This window comes from Pundamilia nyererei, unplaced genomic scaffold (assembly GCF_000239375.1).
Source record: "Pundamilia nyererei isolate P.nyererei 1_Seehausen unplaced genomic scaffold, PunNye1.0 scaffold00291, whole genome shotgun sequence".
NCBI lineage: Eukaryota > Metazoa > Chordata > Actinopteri > Cichliformes > Cichlidae > Pundamilia > Pundamilia nyererei.
This window is the reverse complement of record NW_005187692.1, coordinates 41,661-67,741: the sequence shown is the minus strand read 5'-3', so window position 1 is coordinate 67,741 and position 26,081 is coordinate 41,661. Positions and strand designations below refer to the sequence as shown.

Below are 26,081 nucleotides of genomic sequence, written 5' to 3'. Positions count from 1 at the left end.
CTCACCAGAAGAGCACGGAGCATTTCTCGGGCTCTTGCTCCCCCCCGTTGCCAGTGTTAAATTGGCGCGTATGTTTTAAACTTTTATAAAGATGCCCCATCTCACAGGTTTTAAATAAGAGCACAAGTTAGCTCACAAAAACACGAGGCAATCAGTGCTGTAGAAGTAACTGAAATGGGGTTTATGAAATGATGCTCGTTAACTGCTAAGTGATAATCATAGTGTGTACACTCCAAGCTGAGCTAATATCAGATTTATTTTTACCATCATTTGAAAATATTTTTCCCTGGTTGATAGTTATGTTTTTGTTTTGTTTAGTTTTTATCAGATTTCTCCTCTTCCCTCATCTCCTGTATGTTGTTTAATAGAACGGGACTTTCACAATAAAAGCCTGTCACATGTGTGCAGATCACCAAGGTTCCAGTCCAAGCCTGCCAGCAGGAGACGAGCTGCCACTCCTGCATCGGTTTGAAGGACCCGTACTGTGGCTGGTGTGTCCTGGAGGGAAAGTGAGTTGCACATGAGCAGCTTGTAGACCAGCTACCCCCCCCCCCCCAAAACGAGTGTAGAAAACAAACAAACAAGCATACTAGTTATGGTGCCTTAAGCCACCTCCATCGGTTTGTTTGTGCACATTTATGTAAAGCTAACTCTGTATGACTCAGGAAACACCAGCTTAATATTACCACCTTATAAAGCCAAGCTCATATTCATTTTTTCACTTGTTCTTTCTTTAACATCTGCTCGGTTCACAGGTGCACCAGGAAGCAGGACTGCGGTAGGTCATCAGAGCTGAACACCTGGCTGTGGTCACCAGATGGAAAGTGTGTGCAGATCCAGGGTTTCAACCCGCCGAACCTCAGCTGCAAGAAGACAGACCAGGTATGAGGGAGCTATACAAGAGCATGCATATTGCTGTGAATCTTTTCCTCTGTGTGCTGGAACCCCCCTGAGCTAAGATCAGTTCTTGCTGAGCTCTGCTTAATTTAAACCACTCAAAGCTGAAACTCTGGCAGAGGTGGAGGGCTCTTTGTCTGTTCTGTCAGCAGCATTTCAAACTTCTTTCTAACCTCTGGTACATGGATCTTCAGGGCCCCTCAGGGGAGCTACAGAGAGATAAAGACATTTTTTGATCCACAGCAACATTATAATTTACAATTCCTCTATGCGAGCCAGATGTATATTGCATCGTTGTTTGTGCTGACAGCTCCTTTGAAAACAGCTCTGTAGTTTTCAGGCTGATGAAACTCAGAAAGTGAAAAATGTGCTTCTTGGAAATGTTGCATCACACCCAGAAACTGCTGATGGTGTCTAGTTTCGGAAAATCATGTTGGAGCAGCACCAACAGCGACACAGATTGATCTATGATAAGATCAGCCAACACGGTTTGTTGCGGTTAACCATCCTAAAAACATTTCCATGTTACCGTAATAAGCTGTGGATTGTTTTTTTCTTGTTGTAACTTGCTGTCAATTAATTCTGTCCGCTAATCTTCCAGCCTCATGTTCGCTCATGCCAAATATTCAAGTTTATGGTTACAAAAAGGTTCACATAGCAGGAGAGGCTGATTTGTACCCTCAATTTTAAAATTCCGATTTTGAGCACATAAAAACAAATGTGATATAGTGAGTCAGTCGCAGTTTATTTGACATTAAACGTCTGGAACTAGTTTTACTAATAAAGTAAATACATCGATGGTTCCAGAACAACGTATACTCCCCCGACCAGTTGGCGAGAGATTGCTGGGTTTTGCTTGCTGAGGCTAGGTGATTGCTTTAGCCACTAGCAGACTGTCACAGTTGCCCGTAGTTTCCATGGTAGATGCCTAAGGTCTCCATTTCTGGTTTTCGTTGCACTTTTTCAGATTTCATTCTGTACTCTTATTTGATAATTTGATACTGACAGACACTCTGAAAGACTGTGCTCAATTAGCAAGTGTTTGCAGACAAGTCGGTGTCATCCATGCAAACTACAGGTGACTGTGGTAGTCTGCTAGCAGTCAAGCACAAAGGGGTTTTTGGTGCAGCACCCTCTTTGCAACCAACTTCACCTAGCAAAAGCCAGCGACTTCCAAAAACCACTTGGCAACCCATTGGGAATATACATTTTTCCCTAGCAACCAAAGGCAGCCAAGGGGACTGAGGCCTTAGCTGGCATTGTCCTTACCATCAGTGAGGATACATATCGTCTTCTTATGGATTCTATCATCAGATCCCAATTTCACAGTCTTTTGTCAGTATGGTTAAAGTGTTCAACAGCAATCATAAAGTATACCATCTTTAGTTTTCCTCCCACATAATAGGAATATAGCACCAGTATCACATTTTGTTTTGGCTTTTTTGTTTTTTTATCAGTAAACAGCAGGTCAACAAAAAAATATTGACTTTGAAAGTCACATTTATCTGAATACTCTAATACAGCAAACTTATAACATTAATGGTGTTATGTTGAATAAATTCTTAACTCATTGAGCGGTTAATGTTAGTCTGAACTGACCAGGCTTCCACACAGTGGTAAAAATGTTGTGGCTGTTTAACCTGTTAATGCATAAAGTTAGGTAATAATGGCTTTTGTAAGTAATGCTCAGCTGTAATTGCAGGGGATCAGCTGCTATTAGCAGCTTTCATTAGAAGAGACAAACACACAGTTCCAGTCTGGTCCTTAGCCACTGCAAGCATGTATTGTTTCAGTAGTGCATCGTTAGAGGGTGTATGCAAGGATGTCTATATACGTGCATTTACAAACACTTTACTGTGTGTACCCGCTACAGCATAGTGGTAGACATGGATTTACTGCAGGCACAGAAAGTGTCCTCAAAGCAAACTTCAAATGGAAGTAGTAGCAGTATAAAAACAAATAGGAGGGTTTTTACTCTCAGACTGATACTTTTGCTCGTGTTTTAGATTTTAAAGATAAAAATTAGTTTCAAACAGGAGACGCCAACATCTAAACCCTTTAATAACATGGTACAAACTCGTAGCTCCTACGTGGCATTTTTAAAACGCCTAAAACTTAAAAGTTTCTGTCTTTGAGTAGGTGTTGTCATTATGTACCAGCCGCCTTAATAAAACTTTATCTTGTACTTTCAAGGAGGCAAAAATGATCCTGGCCAACAGCATTAAAGTAACACTGAGCAGCTAATTTATGTAACGCTATAAAATTCAAAATCGAAATGCTGTAGCAGCAATTTTATGGAGTACACCAAACACCAGCAGAGAATGCTGCGCTGCGTCAATACATCTTAACATGACGGCTTCACTCTCTGAATTAATGAGGGATTGATCAAAGAGCTGATCTGCCAGAAAGACGCGTCGTCCTTCAACGCGTGCAGCACCACGCTGTCCACCGACGTCGTCCCCACATCGTGATATTTCTACTCCAAACCTCAGGTGTTATCCAGCAGACGCAGACGGCTTGCATAAAATCTAGTTCATTATGCATTCTTAGGGACTAAAATTCAGCTCCAAGAGTTTCAGTAGTCGCAAGTTTGAATGACATGAAACGACTGAAGTTGCTGTGAGGGTAAAAATGTTTTGTATGTAGATTATAACATTGGTGATTGTTTATTTTGGCACCACAGTCCTCACTGTTCTCATCAGATGTGATGAGACGACAAAACAACATTATGGCTGCGTGATAATGCAATCAGGTGAGGCTATGATAAACGCTATGCAAATACGAGTAGGTGGCAGTCGTAAATACAGAAACTTTCAAACCAGTTTTTACATTTGTCTATTTGTTTGTTTGAGGCAAAGTTACAAGTTAATCAAGATAAGTCCAAAGTATAAAAGCAGATGTTGTCCTTCAGGGCAGCGGGAGAGTTAAAAGTCTTAAAGTCAAACATTAAATGTACCAAGTTTTTTTCTTTTTAAGCTGTTTGATCTTTTTTGTATTATTTATCATGGAGCTCTGCAGTCCTGTGAAAAGCTAAGGACCCTCCATGAGTAGCGGTAGCGTAATAGAGCTACCTTTAACAGCAATAACTTGAAGCGGTGGTTTTCTGTGTGACTTTATGAGTTTATCACATCATAGCGGAGGAATTTTGGCCCGCTCCCCCTTTCAGCATTGCTTTAGTTCATTAAGATTTGTGGGCATTTGTTATTCGCAGCTTTCTTAACATCAGCATCATCGTGCTGACAGCTGGTATGAGGCATTTGTGCTAATATGTTGTGTTTAGTTTTCTCCCAGCATTGTGCTGTCCATTATGGCCAAACTTTTGCCTTCCAAACAAGCCATACTTGTTGAGTCTTTTTATAATTTTAACTAATGATCTGTAATGTTTAACATCTGAAGCCTGTAGAGTCTGAGAGGGAGCTCAGCAAACGACAAAACCTACAAAAGATTCGCAGCACCCGATGGTGCTCATCCTCATCATTTCTGTGAAAGCAGTAAGGGTGTACTTTTCTCACAAGTCCTTGAAACTTTCTTTATAACAGGGGTACAAACAGAACAAATCTTCAACCTGTAGTAACTAACTCAAGAAAGACAGGACACAAGCAATTTAACTGAGGAAGTTGTGTAGCTAAAAAGTAACCCCTCCCAAAAAGAGTTAAACAAAAGTTAAACCCAGTCTTGTCAGCGCCTAATTAATACGAGCGCCACACTTCAAACTATGTTTATATTCATCTGATTTCCTTTGTTGAATATGTTTTGGGGGGGAAGTAATTGCTGCCCTGATTGTGTTCATTGGCAACATTTGCTCCAATCAAGGATGTGCGACATCTTTATACTGCAAACAAATCACAGGAAGGAGGTTAGACTAAGTGTCTTAAGGCTTACTTAAATGCCCCTTCTGACTTAGATGCTATAAGAAGGTTGGGGTTTTAAGTATTACAGTTAAGGCCTTTTTAGAAATAGTCAATTTTGGGATTATCAAACCAGCAAAGGTGATTATGGAGCAAGAAGATGATGGCGCAATAACAGTTTGAGCTTCCTAAACATGTGTTTCTACTCTAAGCTGTTATCTTTTTCTGTTTTTCAGGTCTGTAATTTTTTTCATTAAGTATTAAGTCTTTGGAGAGTTAGGTCTGCAGTCAAGTTCAGGTCACGTCTGCAGCCCTGCCTGTATCTGATTTTAATTAATTATGTGCTTCAGATAGCGCTGCTGTAATCTCGTAAAGTCGCACATACAATCAGAAACTCTGATCTGCAAATTGAAAAGGTGTCAAACGTTGCTCTTTGCTTCAGTATTTTAATTTGAATGTCAGAATCCTTTTGAGGTGACGTGAGTTTCTGGTGGAAAGGAGCTGAGCTCATATTCCTCTGATCAGAAGACTCTGTTTGCCGGGGTTTAACATACAATCTTCTGAGACCAGACAGATAAATCTGTTGCATCTTAATTGGGAAATTTGGTGCCATCGCCTCCGTTGCAGCCCCTAGTTTGTGATTTGAACCTGATAAGACAATTGGATTTTAGCTTTAAAAGAAGGAAAAACTTTCTTCTCGAGGTTTTACATACTTAAAAAGAAGAAAGCGTCCCAGGTGACTTCGTCCAGGGGCTTCTCTGGTCCGATAGTTTCGCTAAGATCAAAAACTTTGAAATTAAAACTTCAGCAGCAAAATTTAAATCGGTTGAGGTCAGCACAGAGTAATGAGGAGCTGATGTTTGAACAGTGCCAATGAATAGCAATTATCACCGCAACTCTCACACACAAAAACTCACATGTGTATGCACAGAGAGTCAGACACGTCACGGTCTCTTATTCTCTTTCTCAGTGTGGAAGAGAATAAGACAAAAAATATACCCAAACATTGTTGCAGTCACATACCCGCTGAGCTGTACTGAATGAAATTATTATTGAAATATTAATTAGAAAAAATATTTAATTAAGAGGATGGGAGTGCATAGTAAGGACAAGACTGCACAGTATTAGAGAAACCCAACGATCCGTTTGAGCAAGCACTTGACAACAGTGGGGAGGAAGAACCCCCTTTTAACAGGAAGAAACTTCCAGCACAACCAGAATCTCGAGGTTAGGTGTCTGTTGAGATGGACTTAGGCTAATCAGATGGGCACAAACACAAATTCAGCTGAATGGCAAAGTTTCTGCTGGTGTTACTGGGATGTAACAAACACCTCACAGCTGTATGGGACCAGTAAGCAGCTCCAGAGACCTGCCAAGGCTGCCTACAAAAGCATACAGGGCCCAATCTACAGCAGAGAGTAGTAAATGGGTAATTATGGAATATAAATGGTAACATGGTTAACACACACATGACTTACAGGTGAAAGTTTCCCTCTTTGAAACCCGGACTTTAAGGGTCACAAGCTGGTGTTCTCTCAGAACAGGTACCAAACCTGGATAAATGGGAGGGCTGCATCTGGTGTAAAATCTGTGCCAAAACAAATCCTGTGTGGCAACACTTTGGTAAATGAAGGAAGAGCTGAAAGTGCCTTTAGTGGTATATAAAAGCATGGATAAATGAAAGGGTGAAGTCCATGATGCCCTGAGGCTATAGCAGCATCCCAAAGAGGTGGAAAAGCACTGTTTGAAGCCACGAGTTTGTCACCTGAACACAAACTGGCAGTAGATGGATGTTTATGAAGACTGACATGAGAGTGAGAGTGACGTGCTCCGTCTAGCTGGGATAATATGATAAGATCAGCTCTTTACAGTTTGGCAGGGAAAACGATTTGAAATACAACTCTGGGCTTAACAGGAAGACAATGAAGAGAAGCTAATATGGGAGAAATAGGCTCTCTCTTTTCCTGTTTGCAGTCCTGCTGCAGTGTTTTGGATACACTGAAGGCTTTAAGAACAACCTGATAATAAGGAATTACAAGCTTAGAATGTGTCTTGATGCATTCTCAATCATCCAGGTAAGGAAATCCCCAAAAAGTTGATTCTGTTCATCTGGACGTAGCGATTTCTGTGGGAAAAACATTTAGTCACTAATCCAAGAGACTTCATCAATGTCAGTCTCTCTCAGACCATATTAATGCTGGAGGTCATCCAGAATGAGTCCCTGTTATAAGTTTCTGAGGATTTCATGACCAAATATAGAAAAACCTGGATTTCAAAGTATGAAATTACAGTTCAAGGTCTTTAAGTCTTTGAGACACTATAAGAGAGAGGTGTGGCACTTAAAGAATCCTGAGTTGAACTCTTCCATGGAGTTGAGTATCCAGCCAAGTGTAATTAATGGCCCTGACCAGGTCCTGGTCGCAAGGGCAGCAGCGGTCTCCTCCACCACTTCATTTGTGGAGGCTATACTGAAATTTTAAAGCAAGCAAAGAGACTTCATCCCTCCAGAGTCTCCTTCCTGGCTCTGCCCTGGTTGGACTTCCTTTCCTTTGGATGAAGCTCATTTCAGCCTCTTGCATCCACCATCTTACTCTTTCAGTAGCTACCCGTAGCTCATAGCCTTAGGTGGGATTAGGAACGCAGATCCAGAAGTAATCAGCGACTGCAGACGCTGCCCTCCTGTGGGCTCACCACGCGCAGCAGGAGCTGTAGGGCTCTGGTGCTTTGCAGATCAGAGGGGCAGCCCCGGGTGGTCTCCGGGTTACCAAACTGTTGCTGTGTTGTGCATGTTTTTCTTAGTTGTTGAGCAGCAGTGCACCGGATTATCTTTACCATCATATTAATCTGTCTGCTCAATGTGTTCAATGTCGATTAGCCAAACTAACAAAAATAAATATTACGACTGGGTTTGTTTGTTTGTTGTTGTTGTTGTTTTTAATAAAACAGGTGAATGTCCAGGTGTAATAAAAATATGACAACAATATTACAATGTCATGTATAACTTTATAAAAATGCATTGCCACCATTTCCTAGAGGAGAAACTTAAAAAGATATAAGACTTAGTGTTACTTCTGCAAGCGCTTCTGTTAATAATACAGTGAATTCATCAGGTCAGTCCTCTGCGTGATGATGCCTGAAACTGCCTCAAACCTTTGCACAGTGCATGCATACTGCGGCTCCTATCTTAATTACTCTGTCACACCCCGTCTTATTCTGTAATTCATACTCGTACACAGAAAGCACACTCCCTTTTCTCTGTCTACCAGTGGCTCACACCTCTCGTGTTTCTTTATCTCCCCGTAGCCAGTTGAGGTGTGAGGTGAAATATAATTACTTCTCTGCTTTCATTTTCCTTCTCGGGTTCATCTCTAACTCTCCTCTCTCTTTCTCCCTTATTGTGCCTCATAACTCCTTTAATTTGTGCACTCTGTCTCCAGGTGGACATCAGCATACCTGCTCTCCCCGCACTGAGGCCGTCTGATGACTTGCAGTGCGTTTTTGGCTCTTTCTTTACTGGAGCCGTGAAACATGGCGGGCAGGTTACTTGTTCGCTGCCCGACCCTGTGGAAATCCCAGCCACTCCTGACCAGCAGGGTATGTGAACAGATGAAGGATGCACAGATAGTTTGTTTTCAGTATATGGACTTTGGATTGGATTGGATTGGAGTGGACTGTCACTCAATTACACATCATAAAAACACATATAAGCATAAACTAGAATCCACAATCATGTTAATATCCTAAAAGAACCCGTTGAGAATGTGGAAAAGCTAAGGTATTACCTTGGTTAGAAAGCGGCATGTGTAAAGTGAACACACTGATATCTGCTAATTAGTGCTAAGTTTGAGTCATTGCATCATTTACTCAATCTATCCAAAGCTGGATCATGATCCAGGTCCACAAACATGGAACATGCTCTCCAACTCCTCCTGTTATTTAATTAGATTTGGGAATATTCATTCATATTTTGAGCTGGACTGTTATCTTTATTCTCCGGTTTGATGTATTTTTCTTATTGTTTTTCTTCTTTTTTTTATTTGGCTCGTCTTAAATCCTAATAGCACACTGTGTATCTCCTTTTCTATTACCTACTGTTTGTTTACATCTCATACTCATGCATTTTAATGACTTTGAACTGCCTTGTTGATGAAAGGTGCAGTGTAAATGTATTTGGCTTCCTCTCAGCGAGACTGGAGCTACCTCAACCTAACTATTTTAAAATCCTATTGTGTTTTTACTCAGGTGTACAATAAGTTCTGTCTGTTTTTATATTAAAAAGAGGGTAACTGTGTAACTGTTATCAGCTGTGTGCTCCAGGAGCAAGAAAGTGAGCTGTGTTTTAAAAAACCTTTAAATATTAAATGTAGGTGTTGCAGTTTGCCCTTTTAAAAGACATTGCCTCCTAACATTGACCCTTATTTTGTGCCACGTATTAGTGGTAACCTGGTTAAGGTTATTAGGCCATTTATTAATGTAGTATAACAGAAATAAATGGAGAAATAATTAACAGGAAAAAAAGTATATTAACAGTAAAGCCAATGTTTTTACATTTTGTATCAAAATACAACAAATTGGTGAATACAGTGCTAGTGTAATTTTTTTTATTGCACACTCTTGAAATGTGAAGAATATAAAGATATAAATATTAGCATATGCTACTCTCACATGTGTATAATAAAATAACGTCTGATATATAAACTGATAAACACCTTGTTTCAGAGTTGATAGGCGCTGGAATTTTATTACTGTTGACCAAAGTTAGTCATATCCTGCCTCCTCCCGCCTTTAGCTTTGCAGTCTTGATGCTAAGCTAAGTTAGCCGGCTGTTAGTGGTTGCATCATGGAAACTTACTTTGTTTGACTTTCGGTAAATTGCTCCTTTAACAGTTAATAGGAAAAAACAACACCAACAAAACCTTGATTTTAATGTGTGTGTGTGTGTGTGTGTGTGTGTGTGTGTGTGTGTGTGCGTGTGCGTGTGTGTGTGTAGACTTTGTGTCAGTTCCCATGAGGATTGTGGTGAATTCAATCGAGGTGACGTCAGGAAAGTATGACTTCTACAACTGTGCTGCCACCGTCAGGAAGAACCAAAATACACCGTAAGATGGATAATGTAACCTCCCCTCCCCCATATATACGTGCGTGTATACCGAAAAAGTATACACGCATGTATATATGTGTGTATCACACGTCTGCTTTACATACTTAAAGCAGATGTGTGATGGCACGCACTTCTCGTTGTTTTCAGTTGTATAGCGTGTGTGACCAGTAAGTGGGGCTGTCAGTGGGACGCTCAGACTCACAGCTGCAGTGACGACGACCATAATGTGAATGGAGATTACATAATCAAACCCCAACAGGTAATAAAATAATAATCTGCAGCTTTTGCCTTTTAGAACTGCTTTAATTCTTCAAGCACAGATTCATCAAGGAGCTAGAAACACTCCTCAGAGAGAGTTTGAGGTGATCTGAGTTTTGTGACATGGCACATAGAAGCAGCCTTTCGTAGATGGCGTGCACATGTCCGTCCATCTGAAGGGACAGACAGGGTAGGTTGTGGTGTTTAGATGATGCTTAGTTGGTAATAAAGGGGCCCAAAGTGTACCAAGCAAATACTATCACACCACCTGCAGCCTGAACAGTTAATAGAAGCCAGGATGGAGCAGCTCGTGTTACCCTGCTGTCTGAATTGAGATCGATAAGACCAGGCAACGTTTTCCCAGACTTCTGTTGTACAATTTTGGTGAGCATGTGCAAACTGTAGCCTCAGTTTGTTGTTCTTAGCTAACAGATTGGAAAGCAGTGTGGTCTTCTGCAGCTGCAGGCCATCATCTTCATGGTTCAATGTGTTGTGAGATATTCAGAGATGCTCTTCTGCATACCTTGGTTGTAACAAGTGGTCAGTTGAGCACTTTTGCCTTTCCTATCAGCACCAGGCAGTCTGGCCATTCTCCTCAACATGGACTTTTCCTCTTAAAGAGGAAAAGCCGCTCACTGGATAATTTCTCATTTTTGGATCATTCTCTGTAAACTCCAGAGGTGGTTGTGTGGGAAAATCCCAGCAGGTGTACTCAGTTTTACCACTATAATTAGCTGATAGGATATGTGCTCTAACTTGCATATGAAGTCTACCTAGTAATGGGGACGAAAGAGTATGGAGTAGCCGAAGCTCATCATTAAAATCAAATATTAACAAGGAAATTGAATGTTTTCTCTGTTTATATTGATGAGTTGTTAAGTGTCTGAAGTGTTTCACAGTGAGCTATGATGATTTGATTCGAGGATGGATAATTCACAGCATTGCCTGAAGTGTTTTGTTTCCCCATGAGTACTTACATTGTATTTGAAGGTGTGAACTGTGCTGTTAGCTGTTGAGCTTAATATTTCTGCTCCTGCTTCTCTTTCTGTGATGTAGTCCGATAGTTGTCCTCAGTTTGAGTCTCCGGAGCCGGCGTTGATCCCTGTGGGCTACCAGATCCCCATCAGCTTCCAGGGAAGAAACCTGGACAGCTACATGGTGAGATCAGTCAGAGCTGCTTACTTACTGCTTCATAAACATCCAAATATTGTCGTCAACATCATCTGTGTGATCATTTCTCTCAGTTGTGTGTGTGTGTGTGTGTGTGTCTCTCCAGGACCGGACATTTTTGATCGGGACTGAGCTAATGAAGCACAGCGAGCAGGAGGTGGCAAAGGAGGAGGAGACATCAAAGTTCAGATTCAGAGGATATAAGGTCAGTATAACGAGGAGGAAGAGGGGACAACCTTGTTAAAATTTGTGATAAAGATTAAATACTTTGAGCTCAAAAAAGACAAATATTCTGGTTTCAGTGCAGATTTTCATACTTAAAGCAGACCTGTTAACTCATGTTCATGTTAAACAAGACCAAGGTTTTCAGTTCAGTTCAATTCAGTTTTATTTAAATAGTGCCATATTACAGCACTCATCTCCTCTGAGTGCTTTGTATTGTAAGATGAAGACCCTTAGCATATCTTAGCACATATAATAATAATAATGAGAAATCCCCAACAACCAGACGACCCCCTGAGCGCAAGCACTTGGTGATAGTGGGAAGGAGAAACTCCGTTTTAACAGGAGGATGCCTCCAGTAGAACCAGGCTCAGGGAATGGCAGTCATCGTGACAGGTTGGGGGTCATGATGAGGTCAGTGTATGTGCAAGTAATCTCTGTGATCCAATCACAGACTTCAGACCGCTCCATCCAATGTGGTCATCTCAGACACACAGCTGTGAATGTAAGCACACAAAGTCATCTAATTAGAGTAAATGTGACGTTATAGGTTGTCAGAGTTTTCATCAGGGTTTCTTAATCACTGAAACTACCAGTTGAAGGCGAATTGAAGGTTTGTGACATGTCACCTCTTATCCCGAAGACTTCTTCAGTTCTAAAAGGTTACCAGATGTTGAACCCCTAGTCAGGCTGTCACCTCAGAGGAGGTCCTGAGACTCATTGACCCACCCTGTCCTCATTTGAGTCTGAGCATCTGAATCTCAAGGGGTGTCACGGTGGCTGATAGTTGGTGTAATAGGCCATTACGGTTCTCTGATGGTCGGTCCACATCGACGTAGATGGCCTCTTTTACTCATGAAGACTGCTCTTGGGTGGAAAGTGAAACATCTGAAAGAAGACTTGGATGAACATGCACAGACACTGATCTGTGCTTAAGCCGTAATACGAGCTGGTTTGATTCTCTGAACACTAAGGACAGGTGCCTCAGGGCTTCCTTTATTTACCTCCTTTAGCACAGGATACACTGAAGGATCCTCCCTGAAAGAAAAGGAGAAGATGGCATCCCACGATTCAAAGGAACGCTCCATCAGGAGGTCAGCATGACTGAACAGAGATCATCACTGCTAACATGCAGATATGCTAAGATTAGTTAATCATACAGCAGTGCTACTTTTAGAGTGGAGTGAATGTTGCAGTGTAACTCGGGTTGCACTGACGCTGTCCTCGTTTTGGCGTGCTGTATTTCCAGCTTTCAGGATTATCTTTAATTAAATTTGACTTCAGAGATGCGGAAAGCTTTAATAAAGGAAGAGTTAAAGTGGATCAAGAGAACATGTTGAGCGGAGAGCAGGGTGAACAGCATTTCTTAATGCAGCCATGTCATTTCACCCTCGTGACTGCAAAGCTCTGTTCTGTTTTTAACCTTAGTTGACATAGTGATATTTTCCACCCGCTTGTCTGTATTTATAACATTTACAGCACAAAACATTACGGCAGCAACACTCAGCATCATTTCCTGAAGAAATGTGACTAGAAAAAGACAGAAGGTCGGCAACAAGGTGCATTTTTTAGAAATATGAATCACATAAATTCACACAGGTAGAGTCCCTGAATAAAAATGTAGAACTGGAAATAATCCTGGGTGCAGACATTTGACAGGACCTCTGTCAGGCTGTGCTGGATTCTTCAGATCTGCTAGTTTTTTAGGCCTGCCACTGTCCTCCACTTGTCCACTCTCCTCAGAAATTTTCGCCTAATAGTTTAGGCAGGCTGCATGAGTTGGGTAAATGTTTAATGCTTGAGTGATTGACAGGTCACTGCAAAGAGGCTTAACAAACCAAAATATTCCTCTGAAAATGGTCAAGTACAAGGACCGGATTAATAATGAGTAAAAAAGCAGCCAATGTCTAAATGACCCTTAGAAAGCATGGGGAACTATTGGACCACTTCAGAACATTCCAAGAAAGGTCTGACTTCTTACAAGTCGAAGGTCGTAGGTTAAGACTTTTGCACAGTGCTGTACATAATCCAAATACTTAGTAAAGTCTCTACTATGAAACCACTGAAAGCCTTTAAAAAGGGCACGGGAATAAAAGCTAAAAAGGAGTGTTGAACAGGAAAGAATCAGCTGACAAGATAAAAACAGAACGCAGTCTCTGAATGTGAACAGTAATGCTGCTTTTTCTGTGTCTTTACTAACGTACACAAATTAAAACCCACTTTAAAAAAAAACCCCACTCTGATTCTTGTGCTGCGTCCATTAGCAGCCTCCAGAAAGAATGAAATCTCTCTCCGCTTCTCGGCTTTCTGTTTATGTTTTCAAGCTCGCCGTCGCTGCCGAAAGCTATAGAAAAATCAGGGAGTGCATCATTAATGATAATTAGACAATTAGTGCATCGTTAGCAGTTAATTTGTGAGTAAATGAACATGATTGGGAGTCAGAAAGTGTTTCTAGCGCAGCTCTAAGTTCATTGCTTCTGAAATCTTGTGCTTGTGTTTAGTTTTATGTGTTTCGTCAGCTGTTTTCAGTTTTGTTGAGCACACACTGATTGTGCTGTCAAACGGATGTGTGCAATGGCGCCCCCTTATGGACTATAGAGATGGATAATTATTTTCCCTGATTCACTGAACCGCAGGTGTGTGCGTGTGTGTTTGTTTCAGTGACGTTTTGCTCGCATCCCTCTCGTACACCCCCCAGTTTTTCCTCTTTTCTGCCTCCATTGATCCTTGCCTCACGCTGAGTCCAAGTCTGCCAATATGCAGTTAAAGAGTGTGTGTGTCTGTGTGGGGGTGTGCTTTCATGTTTGTGTGTGTCACTGCAGGTTTTCCTCTCATTATCTCTGGTATTTGTCTCTACATGATACTTTTTTTTTTCCTCTTCTTTTAGTTTTTTCCCCACTTTTTTTTTTTTCACATATCCTGAAGAAAACTTGTCTTGATTTATGGCTACAGTGGTGTGTGTGTGTGTGTGTGTGTGTGTGTGTGTGTGTGTGTTTTTGCTTTTGCTTTTTTCATTGTGTGTGCTGACCTTCACAGTTGGATAGAGGCGAGGTAATTTAGTGTGGAGTTCCAAAATAGGGAGGAAGGTTTTGTTGTTCTGTGTTAATGCAGACCTGAGGGGAAGTGTGTGTGTGTGTGTGTGTGTGTGTGTGTGTGTGCGCGTGTGTGTCTAATTGTGTTACTTGTGTTGTGGGGACATGCATTTAAAAAAAGAGCATAAGGGGGATTCACATCAGCACACAAGGTGTCGGTGTAAAGGTGTCGGGCTCCAGTCACTCATGCTGTAGTCTTTCATTTAATCTCTGTTCCCTGAGTTTAACATGTAGGCAGCACCGTCTTCCTGGTGTTATAAGTAACCTGATCAAACCGCATTGAGGACAAACTCTGGGAACAATTGCCTGACAGTTTGTCATTTAAGGACTTGTAGGCGTCACGTAAATATAAAACTTCGCCGCCTTCTGTAAAGCGGTACTAAAGTGTTCTGCATGGTAGAGGAAGTGGAAGCTCCAGGAGATGATGCAATGGACATAACATTGGATAACAGTGTCACGCTGCTTTTTGCATAATGTCAGTGGGGAATTTTGATAAGTGGTGAAGGAAGTCTTTACTGTGCAATACAAAAGTGTTCGTTTGTACCTGAGTTTTTCATTTTAAATGTCAGCAAAATGTCTTTAAAATGTCTCTTAAATCAGACGCTTGCCTGTTAGTGCTGTGCTGTGTTTCCTATGTTATTAAAGCAGATGTGGAATCAGACTATATCAGAGATGGATGTAGCTGCCAGGCCTGAAAAATGAAACAACTGGACCAGTATCTTGAGCCTGCATTCTTGAGCCGGCTTCGAACACAAACACAACAGCCAGCAGGAGGCGACTGCTCTGCTCTTTGGTTGTACGGCAGTGTGAGAGAAAAGAACTGAATATCTTGGACCCCAATAACCATCATGTGTCATTGTGTTTATTTCATAAATGATTATCCATATATTTTGAATAAAACAGGAAACAGGGCACAGTGCTGTGCAGAAGTCTTAGGCACCCGTCATTTCTTTATATTGTTATTTCAAGGAGCCAGTTTTTCTTGGTTCTTGAAGTTGTCTCGAGCATTAGTTTTCCAGGCTTTTTGAAGGGTGCTGGCTGCTTTTTCACTCATTTTTAGTCCAGTAATTGTACCTGCTGCTAGTAACAATCATTTCTTCCTATTTCTTTAGTTGAATTTATGAAAAATGCCAAAGATAACAGTTTATTAGATACATATTTATATTTCTGCACCAACTTCCCAAAGAACTGGTGAAGCAGAAGCTTTCTACATCAGATGAATCGTATCTGAAAGACATGTTCTTTAGAAACTGGTGAGAAAAAATCACGCAGTCCTGACAGGGCCTGAGAGAAACATCTGGACCTTCAGATGATCCATATGTTGTTCATTGAAGCCTCATCAGAATGGTCTCAGTGGAAGAGCGGTTGTAGATGTGAAACAAGGAGAAAAGGCTGAGGTATGCCAGATCACACAAAAAATAATCAACAGAAATTTTATATTTTTTGTTAGAGGGTCAGGAGAGAGGTACAACAGTGAGCTTCTTCAGTAAAACACAGTGGAGGTTCTGTTGTGGTTTGGGGCTTTATTTTAGCCAGTGGTGTTGGGGATCTTGTCAAAATTGATGGTGTTATGAACACAGAAAAGCACCATCAGATTTTAATCCACCATCTGGAAAACATCTGAGTGGCAACAGCTTCGTTTTGCAACATACCGATGATCCCAAACACACTGCTGATGCAGAGAAAGCTTACCTGGGCAGCTAACACACAGTGGAACACTATGAGTCATGGCTTGGCCTCAATATTATTGAAGGTGTGCGTGCGTGCGTGCGTGCGTGCGTAAGAGTAAGAGATCATCCTGATAAAAAAACAGAACAAAAGGCAGAAACAACCAAAGAAGGGCTTTGAATGTCCTTCAGGAAGCCTGTTGAACTATTCCTGAAGACTATTTAAAAACAAATTGCAGAAAGCCGCCTGACAGAGTTCAGACTGTGCTGCAGAATAAAGGTGGTCCCACCAAATATTGACTATTAAACTTGTTAGAATTGTGTAAACTCTGTTTTATTTGCATGTTTCTATAAATCGCTCCACCCGTGTCCCATTTTTCTAGCAACATGTAAAGAAATGAAGGGAGGCTCAGGACTTCTGCACAGCACTGTACTGTATATTTTAGGGTTTGGCTAGCTTGTAATTGACAAGCTGCGAATGTATGAGCCAGGTTCAAAATCAAAGAGGGTAACAACCAAATCGGCTTCGAAACTCTCCACAAACCAAATGTAGAACGTCGCCGTGGTATCCAAGTCCATCCTTTATATACTCAGTCCATGAGGTAGTTGTATTAGGTTAAAGCTGCAGTGTATGTCCTTCCAAGACACAACCACCACAACACCACTGGGACTTTAGATTCTCTTAATATAAGTCATTAATTTTTTTTTAGTTAAAACTATGATTACGGTTTGGATAAGATGGGCAGTGGTTTTGGTCTCCAGAAACATATTTTTTAGTTAATGAAATGTCCTCTGAAGTGATGGAAACATGGCCGTGTGTCTGTGTGTGCAGTTTGAGTACGACGAGCAGCAGGAGGTGAACGTATCCTTCCACATCAAGGACAGAGACACTGAGAGGAAGATTGACAGCACCCTGACAGGTTGGTATTTCACCAACACAGACACTTCACAATCGCACATAAATCAGGATAAAGTGTGAAAGTGCAGTTATCACGCTGTTTTAGTGTCACCTTCGCTCATTTCAAATTCACTTCCAGCTGCATTATGATAATTAGCCTCACCCTCTCTTCATCTTCTTCTTCATCTTGCTCTCCTCTTCTTGCCGCTGTCTCCCCAACAGTCGTACTGTATAGCTGCTCAGTGGGAAGAGAGGACTGCAGCCTGTGTAAACATGCCGACTCCAAGTACCAGTGTGTTTGGTGCGCCGCCTCACACAGCTGCGTTTACCGGGAACTCTGCCGTTTACCGCAGCCAGCGCAGTGCCCCAACCCAGAAATCACTGATGTGAGTCATAAAAACACAAAGCCATGACCTCTGACATGTTGGAACTTCTTTATGGACAGGATTGGTTCTATGTTTGGGAGCCTGACTGGTTTGAATGAGTGAAATGTATGTGCGGTAACTTTTACCCTCTGTAAGACTATGGCAGTGAGATTCATCTATCCTTCCATCCATTTACTTCTGTTTATCCGATGTGGAAGCAGGTTGCAGCAGGATAAACAGGATCATTTACTTCAGATGTTTTCTCCTCACCTCACCCAGCTTCTTTTTATGTGAAAAGCCTGCAACCATACTCTGAGGCTCCTCCAGATATCTGAAGCTCTAAAAGTCCAGACACCCAACAGATGAAGCTAGTTTCTGCCATTGGTATCCGCAATTTCCCTCTTCTGGTCCACTTCTCGCTAAACTCCTTTGATTTGGGCACCAGCTCTCCCCCAACTCAGCAATCGTGTCGTCCACACAAAAATCTGAAACATGATTCTCAAACAGATCTTCCTCACATTGACGTCCTGTTCATATGTAAAAAAAGGATAACCCAACTGGGTTCATCATTCAGCAAAATCACAGGTAAAAAGTTCTAATAAGAGAGCTTTATCATGTTCAGATATCCCAGTTTTGGGTGAGAATTCCTGGGACTAAGTAAAAGATCTGCACCAAGAATGTCTTATTCTTCAGTTTCACACAAATATAACAACCACAAAGACTTGAACAAAAACTGCAGCATGTTCCATTTATAATCTGCACTGAACCAGAGAGTGACCTCACAGCATTTCAGAGATTAAACCGCAGAGCTGTGATGTGGCTGTGTCATTTAACAGAAGCAGAAATCCAGGAGAAGATCTGTGAGTAGCACCTTTAATAGAGCCAGTATTGCATTTTCCCTTCTCATCGTAACAGAAGACGAGAAAACCTACTGACATAAATCACACCGTCGTTCATGTGAAGTTGTCCTTTGTAGAAATGAGTGCAGTGGGAAAACTGCAACCAGCTCTGGAATGTGCTGCGGCTGCAGAAAAAAAAAAAACATACATAGAAAGCAATCTTATGGATGACAGAGGACAAGAATGATTTTACATGGATCTGTTTGATTTTTGTCACTTTGCACAACCTGATTTGCTCACCAACATATTTTTGTGAGTGCTCTTACTTGGTTAGCATCCAAGTTTTTGGTGCAAAGCCTAAAAGTTTCTCACTTTTAACCTGATGGCCATCATCTTTAAAGAAACGGAGTGTTACGTTATCAGCTAACCCTGGCTCGCCTAGTTAGCAAGCTGGATCCACAGACTATATTTGTGCAACACAAAGAAGCAAACACCTGCTAATTAGTATTAAATAAGACACTAAAGCTGGAAGTAAAGATTAATTAATTGGCAGCATTTAACTTCACTCCACGATCATTATGTCGACTCCAATCACTTGAATTAATTGAGGTCATTCAAGTTAGCCACACTATTAATAATACACATTTTTATCTTTACTGCAGTTTAAATGGGTGAGATGCATTACAGTCACACTAAAGCAGCACAACCAGAATTATGAAGTTGCCACCTCGTTGCCTTTGAAATAGTTACTTCAAAGATGGGGATCGAATCTGCGGCCACTCAGATTCAGCTCAAAGCAGCTTTGCCACATCAAGATGGCGATAAAACAGCAATCAGACAGTCGGTCTGCTCTCAGTTTGCCGTTGAATGGGGCCAATCTGGCAATCACATGCAGTCTGTTTGGGTTAATACATCCATTAACTGTGATAAATTGGCCAAAACTTCAAATCTGTTTGAAGCTACATACATAGAAATTCTGCTACTACTTACATTAAGTACCAGTTTAACTGGAAAATAGGCGTTTGGTAGGATTGCTTTTACTTAGGAGGAATAACCAGTTGGCATCCAGCTGAGTCGACTCCCTTTTTGCAAAGGGTTGATTGCCAGCACATTGCAACCAATCTGCGTGGTTTAGAAATTAGACAGCAATTCTTTGCAACCTTTCACCAATCTGTCTGAGATGGCAGTCGATCATCTTCCTAAACCACAGGTGTCTAACCTGAAGCCTCAAGGGCCGGTGTCCTGCAGGTTTTAGATATCAACCTGGGTCAACACCCCTGAATCAAATGATTAGTTCATTGCCAGGTCTCTGGAGAACTTCAAGACACGTTGAAGAGGTAATTTAGTCATTTAAATGAGCAGTGTTGGATCAAGGACACATCTAAAACCTGCAGGACAACGACCCTTTAGGCCTGGAGTTGGACACCCCCGTCCTAATTTATTAAACTGAATTTTGTTTGGTTTTTTTGTTCATTTTGTTCAGTATCAAATACATTTTGTTCTTCAGGATTTTTTTCTTTTAGTTGTACATCAAATTAAACAAAGCAAGAATCCACGAACCCTCACCTACATCTGTGTGGACGGTCTTAGAAATCCACATCTTTCCACAAATTCATCTCTTCTCTTTTTGTCACTGAGCTAATTTTTTTTCCTTCCCATATTGTATTCGCTGTTTGTCTCCTCCTTGGCTGAACTGCTTCAGTATGTTTCCTATTTTCTCTGGAACATCAGTCATTTGTTTCAGGCCCCGTCTTGATTTCCTCTGGGCTGCGGCTGATTATGCCAGAAGAAGTTAGTTATTTCCACAGCAGACTTTGCTGAGGACGACAGGGAGGTGAATATATACAAGATGAATTTGATCTTATACGTCGTGCAGTCACGTCAAATTGACGATGAGATGGCAGATATGCCCAGCCTTTATTTCAGAAGATGTGTTTTCACAGGCTGTACTTCAACATCTTTATGAATATTTATACATTAATGTCATAACATTGGAAGCAGAAATATTTACAATTAGTTTTTTTATCTTTCTTTAGATTTTTTCCCATTTTCAGATTTTTCCCTTTAATTCATAAAGTCGTAGTACAGAAAGAAAAACCCCAAAAAGCACAGAATTATAAAAATATTTTCTTTATAAAATCTGAAATATTTGAAAAAAATATTGTTTTTAAATATTACAAAGTGCAATTAATGGAATATTTGTTTTAGAAAATGGACGTATTCATTGGTCGGTAGGTCACTTATCATTAAAATAAAAGCAGCACGGCGCTGTTTTCACCTTTACACTGTGCTACACTCTAATTAGCATTCAGCTTCACCTGAAGCATCCCTGAAGCCTTCATTTGTTGGACACTTTGGCCAAGCAGAAACTGGTGAGCTGTGAGTGGCGCATGCAGGCGTCCCATCATTCTGTGATTTGGGGAATGCTTTGCATCTTCATTATCACTCGGTAGCGTTTGCTTAATTGTAGAAAGCCAAAATTGTTAATATTCGATTGTTGTGCAGTATTCTGTAAGGACCTTTCAAACCTGTTTCTACCCACAGCTTGTGTGACTGATTGACAGAAAAAGTAACTTTGGTATTATTGCAGGTTTTGGAATTTCAGCTCTCCTGCTATGATCTGTGATATCAAACAGTCTTTTCTTTCCTTCCCCAGATCAGCCCTCGGTACGGCCCTCTGAATGGCCGGATCTCAGTGACCATCAAAGGCTCCAACATGGGAATAAAGAAGGAAGACATCAAAAAGATCACAGTGGCCGGAGTGGACTGCATTCACCAGGAGGACAGATACTCTGTCTCAACCAGGTACTCTAACAGGAGCGACGGCCTCGTTAACATGCAGATAGAAGCACACCTGTTGCTTTTACACATTAAGCTGAAGCTCTTTCACATGCACCTGTAGCAGTGTGCTGACATGAATTATTAGCTAAAGATAAAAATCTATAAAAGCTTAGTGTTTCTGCACGTCATTTTGGTTTTTTTGGTTGATTGTACCAGGCACTGCCCCGCAGGTGAAGGCTTTGATCTATTAGCCTGACCCAAAACTTGATTGCTTACATACTTGCAAGTAATCTCCATATCTAATGTACAATTAAGGGGTTGATTCAAGAGGGGGCACTGAGTTATTTGAATTCTGGGCCTCCATCTGTTTTCTGAACCGCGGCCTCTGTTGTTTTCTGTCGGCAGCGTGGTGTGTGAGATTGGCCCGGCGAAGCGAAACCCACCGCAGGACCTCCCGTTTGAAAGGACCAACAGCGGACCAGTGGAGATAACAGTTGAAGGAGAACGATCGGGGACATCTCAGGTCTATTTTACCTACAGGGTACGTCAAGACCTTCCTCTAACACGCGGTCAGGAAACGCATGAAAGTAGCAGGTGCTCATCAGCACTTTCAAAATAAGAGTGTGGGGTTTGTCTACTAGTAAGGTAATTATGGGTAATCGTGGGTATGGATAAAAAGAAATAAGTCAGTAGATAGACGCCTGACCTTGCTTGTGTTATTCACACGCCAGCAGACTAAAGCGAAAGATGTTTCTGTAGCTTGTTTCAGGCTTTTTGATTCAACTTATAATTTTAGACAGTGACGATTAACAAAGATCAGTAATAAACCGATAAATCCCCCTGAAAACACCAGAGGCTCCTTTACATACAGCTCAGGCTTCATAGCATAATGAGCATCAGAACCCACATATGTTAACAGCTAACATGTGTCTTATCTGTACACTAGTTTGCTATTAGAAATGCTGTAGAAATGTCTCCTGATCTTCTGTCTTAAAGCATCTTAGTTCAACTTCAGGAAGCTTTAAAAAACTGTTCAGTCTGGTGTAGTTAAACCTGCAGACACTGCATGCAAACCTTCTCAAAGTCTCTGAGGCAACACCGAACATTGTTTGACACAAGTGCTTCAAACCCCGGAGATCAAATCCCAGAAACATTAAAAGGTTTCTAACAAAGTAAAAGCATGCGGCTCTTCTCTGGTGCGATGCAAGGAAACGGTCTCCCTAAAGAAGCGACAGTGCGTGAAAATACTCCTCGCATACAAATTCACCACCGCCGCACCAAACTCCATTCAGTTTCCAGTCATCCCCCCCACCCTCGCATAGCACAAGAGGAGAAACAAACATGATCAAAATAAATGTGCTTCACCTGCTGTTCTGTTTTGTTTCTTGAACTCGGCTCAGTTGCTTAATTTGAATATCGCTGTTCACATTCATATTTCTTGTTTGTTTCTATTGAACTGACAAAAAGCTAATTAAAGCAAACTGCTGAGACCAAAATGACTAATTTAGTTCATCAGCAGTGCGTCACTGCCTTTAAATGCTGCGACTCAGCTCAGGGTTGAAACTTCAGATTACTACATTGCTGATTTGTCTCAGTGTCTACGCAGAAATATGAAACTAATAAACATGCTGACCACGATGTTGGGCTTTTCATGAACAAGAACACATCGTGTTTCAGAAATATTCAAAATCCAAATGTTTTCACTCCTTTTAGCTTCTCAAATGTGATGAATTTCGGCGTGTTAGAGGTGAAATTGGATAAGATTATGATTACAAGGAGCATTTTGAGTATTTTACAGACATTTTTTGAACAGGTAGGTCGATTAATGAAAAGTCACAAATCACAAAAAACACACATGTGCAGTTGCCCTCAGGAAAAAACACAAAAACTGCCGCAATACGTGTTGCTGAATCATGAAAACAAAGAATACTTCCGCAGCTTTAAACTGTCGCTGTATTTATATACCTGCACTCTAGGGTAGCTTTGCATGATTCACAGTTCAGAATAATCCGGATTTATAGTTTAGTCGGCACTGGTGCTGCCTCTCAGTCAATCCTGCATGGGTCAAGCTGTTTTAACTTTCTTTGCTGCTCATGAACAGAAAGTCCAAACTACAGGCAGAGCTTTCATAATGCCCACAAGATATCCACTGGCCAATGATTCACCAAGATGAAGAGAAAGAAAACATACTTTATACAGTACTTAATACTATCTACTCACCTTTTAAAAATATAGAGATGACAATAAAATGGTCTTTAGAAAATAAAAAATTAATAAATAAATAATACTATAAAAACTTAACTAAAGGTTTGAACTGTCACTTGAGAATATACCATACCAAAAACAAAAGGAAATGAATTGTTGAAGTTCACAAGTGTCAGGAATTGGAGTGAAAAGTATGATCAAGAATGTCAAAAAGCCACACAGTACAAAACCAGCCTGGCAGAGGAAGGAAATTAAAGATTACAAAGACTCTAGTAAGACATGTGTCCAAAGACCCCAACACAACTGCCACCTGACTGACACCCATTAACGACTTAGCCAAGTCAGGAATTGTAGTATAAAAAAGTAAAAACTCAAACTCTCTACAGAAATGGACTGTGAGGTCGCAGACCAAGAATAATACTGCAGAAGAAGATGTTCTTAATCCAGACTGAAAGTGACAATTATTCACACTGGAAGCTAAACTAGACTAAACTGGAGCTCTTTGATCACAGAGATGGTGCTTAGAAAGAAGGCTACAACCTAAAGATCAGCGTTTCTACAGTGAAACACGGTGGTGGGAGTATTGTGCTGTGAAAAATGAGAGCCACATATGAGGATATTCGTTTAAAGTTTTGATAGAACAGTAGCAGTATAATGTAAGTGGATATCAGGCCCTTGTAGAACAAAATTCAGTATTTTGGTCTAAATAACCCAAAATGTGACGTCCACATATGTGGACGCCAGGTCCTAGGAGGTTAAAGAAAACCTCAAGCTGTCAGCAGCTAAACTGGGACCCAAAACATGCATCACTCATGGTGAAGGAGTAACATTACTCGCCGGCCTGCATAAAGCCGCGACTTGAATCCCGTTAAAGATCTGTGTGGTAAACAGAAGACCAAGGTTCATACTGGAAGGCCTTTAAATCTGGAGGCACTCGTGAAGCGCTTTAAAAAAAAAAAAAAAAGCAGTCATTTTCATTGGGGGCAAATACTTCTGTCCCGGTGGTTTTTAAGCAAGAAAATTCAGTCTTTGTGTCCGAGTCTGAGTTTTGTTTTTATTTTGTTTTTTGTTTTTTTGGCACCAGGTGCTTTCCAGTGTCCATTTGGAGTTTTCATGTTCAGCTTTCATTGTGGTGTAAAGTGACAGAACCATCACGGAGGATTCAGAAACCTGTGCTTTTTAAAAAAAATTACAAACAGGCTTTCTTCCTTTACTCCTCAGTTACATTAGAGTAAACGCCTTCAGATGACTATAAAGACAGTTAAATGTTCCTGAATGGTTGGAGCTGTTCAGCCTAAGCTTTAAAGTTTCTGTGTGTCACGAGGACAGACTAATAAGCTCGTCTGGGTTATAATTGATGTACAAATGACTAATTACTGCAGCTGACAAATGCTGACCTTTGATGTGAATGAGCCTGATGCTGCCTCATTTTAATTCCACATCGATTTGTTCAGATTTCCATCTGCTGCAACTCCCCTAGTGAGTGTCTCTGGGTTGGAGTTTGTTTCCTTTTAACGCGAAGAACTGTCTGCATTCCCTTTGTCTCTCCCACCGAATACACTTCAGTTGCTGCTGCCTCCTGCACTGCTGTTTTCTCTGTGTGTTCAACTTCCAACCAGGCAGAGTTGTTATGAGTTTGCCTGTCGTTGGGGATATTTATTTTTGTGCTTGCAGCGCTGTCTGCCAGAACAACGAGAACAAATCTGCAACAGCAACGAGCCGAATGCTTAAGTGCGTCTCAGCAGCTGCACATGTGCTACGCTCATTTAAAGGATATTATAGTTCTTCTTTGCTTTGGATTCATTTTTATACTTTTTTATTTATGTAAGATTCTTCTTGCATCTAAAGAAAGACGACTTAACTTGATCATTTTGAAGGCTCTTTGTGCTGGGGTGTAAACCAGGCATAATATTTGCTCTTGGTTTGGTTGTCCTGTCAGGACTGTACAGAACCTTCCAGTATAACGGAAACCCCTCCAGCTGACCCGCACAGCACAGAAGTAGAAAACGTGCCTGACAGTGAAGCTCTGCCGTGACACGGATTTTTATTTTCTTTCTTTGTAGTTGTTGTTCTTAGTTGTTCTGCTGCCTAAATACCACAGGGTCGAGTTATTGAGTTATTGAGCTGCATAAAATTTACGATCTGTTTGAGTTCGAGATCAAAGCGTTTGTACCTGCAGGACAGCAGCTGGAACATAATGAAGTCTACACGGTTAAAGTTTTCTCTTCACTTCTCATTTTTATTCTTCTCTCTCTCTGCTGCTCGGTTTGACAGATCTGGGAGCTTTTGTTTTTAATCATCATAAATATTATTATTGTTATTTTACTCTCCAGAAGCTTTAAAAAAGTGTTTGCAGTTTGAAAACTTGATTTAAGAGTTAAATACAAACATCGGTCCTTCTGAAATTCTCCCAGAGGCATGGAGACATACTCAAAGGAGTCAACCTGTAAAGGAGACTCTCTCTTCCTTTATGTTAGTACCATTATAGATTATTTATATAAAATAGCCACAGCCTCATAACTCTTTGGTTTGGATTTTATGATTTCTGTCACTGGAAAATATTGTTTTGGTGAGACGGAAGTGACGGTATAGTTGCAGCATTAAAGTGATAATACTTAATGAATCATTAGTACTTTAAGTATACAGGGAGTGCAGAATTATTAGGCAAATGAGTATTTTGTCCACATCATCCTCTTCATGCATGTTGTCTTACTCCAAGCTGTATAGGCTCGAAAGCC

At 41.0% G+C, this 26,081-nt stretch overlaps 1 protein-coding gene across 1 annotated transcript in view; it reads left to right on the top strand.

Annotated features, from left to right (window-relative positions):
- plxnb2a.1 (plexin b2a, tandem duplicate 1) overlaps window positions 1-26,081 on the top strand; it is a 225,575-nt gene that overhangs the window by 168,611 nt on the left and 30,883 nt on the right. Inside the window, exons 10-20 of the mRNA XM_005750859.1 lie at window positions 409-509; window positions 756-882; window positions 8,183-8,339; window positions 9,736-9,844; window positions 9,994-10,105; window positions 11,161-11,262; window positions 11,381-11,479; window positions 17,088-17,175; window positions 17,376-17,539; window positions 21,014-21,162; window positions 21,544-21,679. Of these exons, the coding sequence (XP_005750916.1) occupies window positions 409-509; window positions 756-882; window positions 8,183-8,339; window positions 9,736-9,844; window positions 9,994-10,105; window positions 11,161-11,262; window positions 11,381-11,479; window positions 17,088-17,175; window positions 17,376-17,539; window positions 21,014-21,162; window positions 21,544-21,679 (1,344 nt within the window). The remainder of the gene's footprint in view (window positions 1-408; window positions 510-755; window positions 883-8,182; window positions 8,340-9,735; window positions 9,845-9,993; window positions 10,106-11,160; window positions 11,263-11,380; window positions 11,480-17,087; window positions 17,176-17,375; window positions 17,540-21,013; window positions 21,163-21,543; window positions 21,680-26,081) is intronic.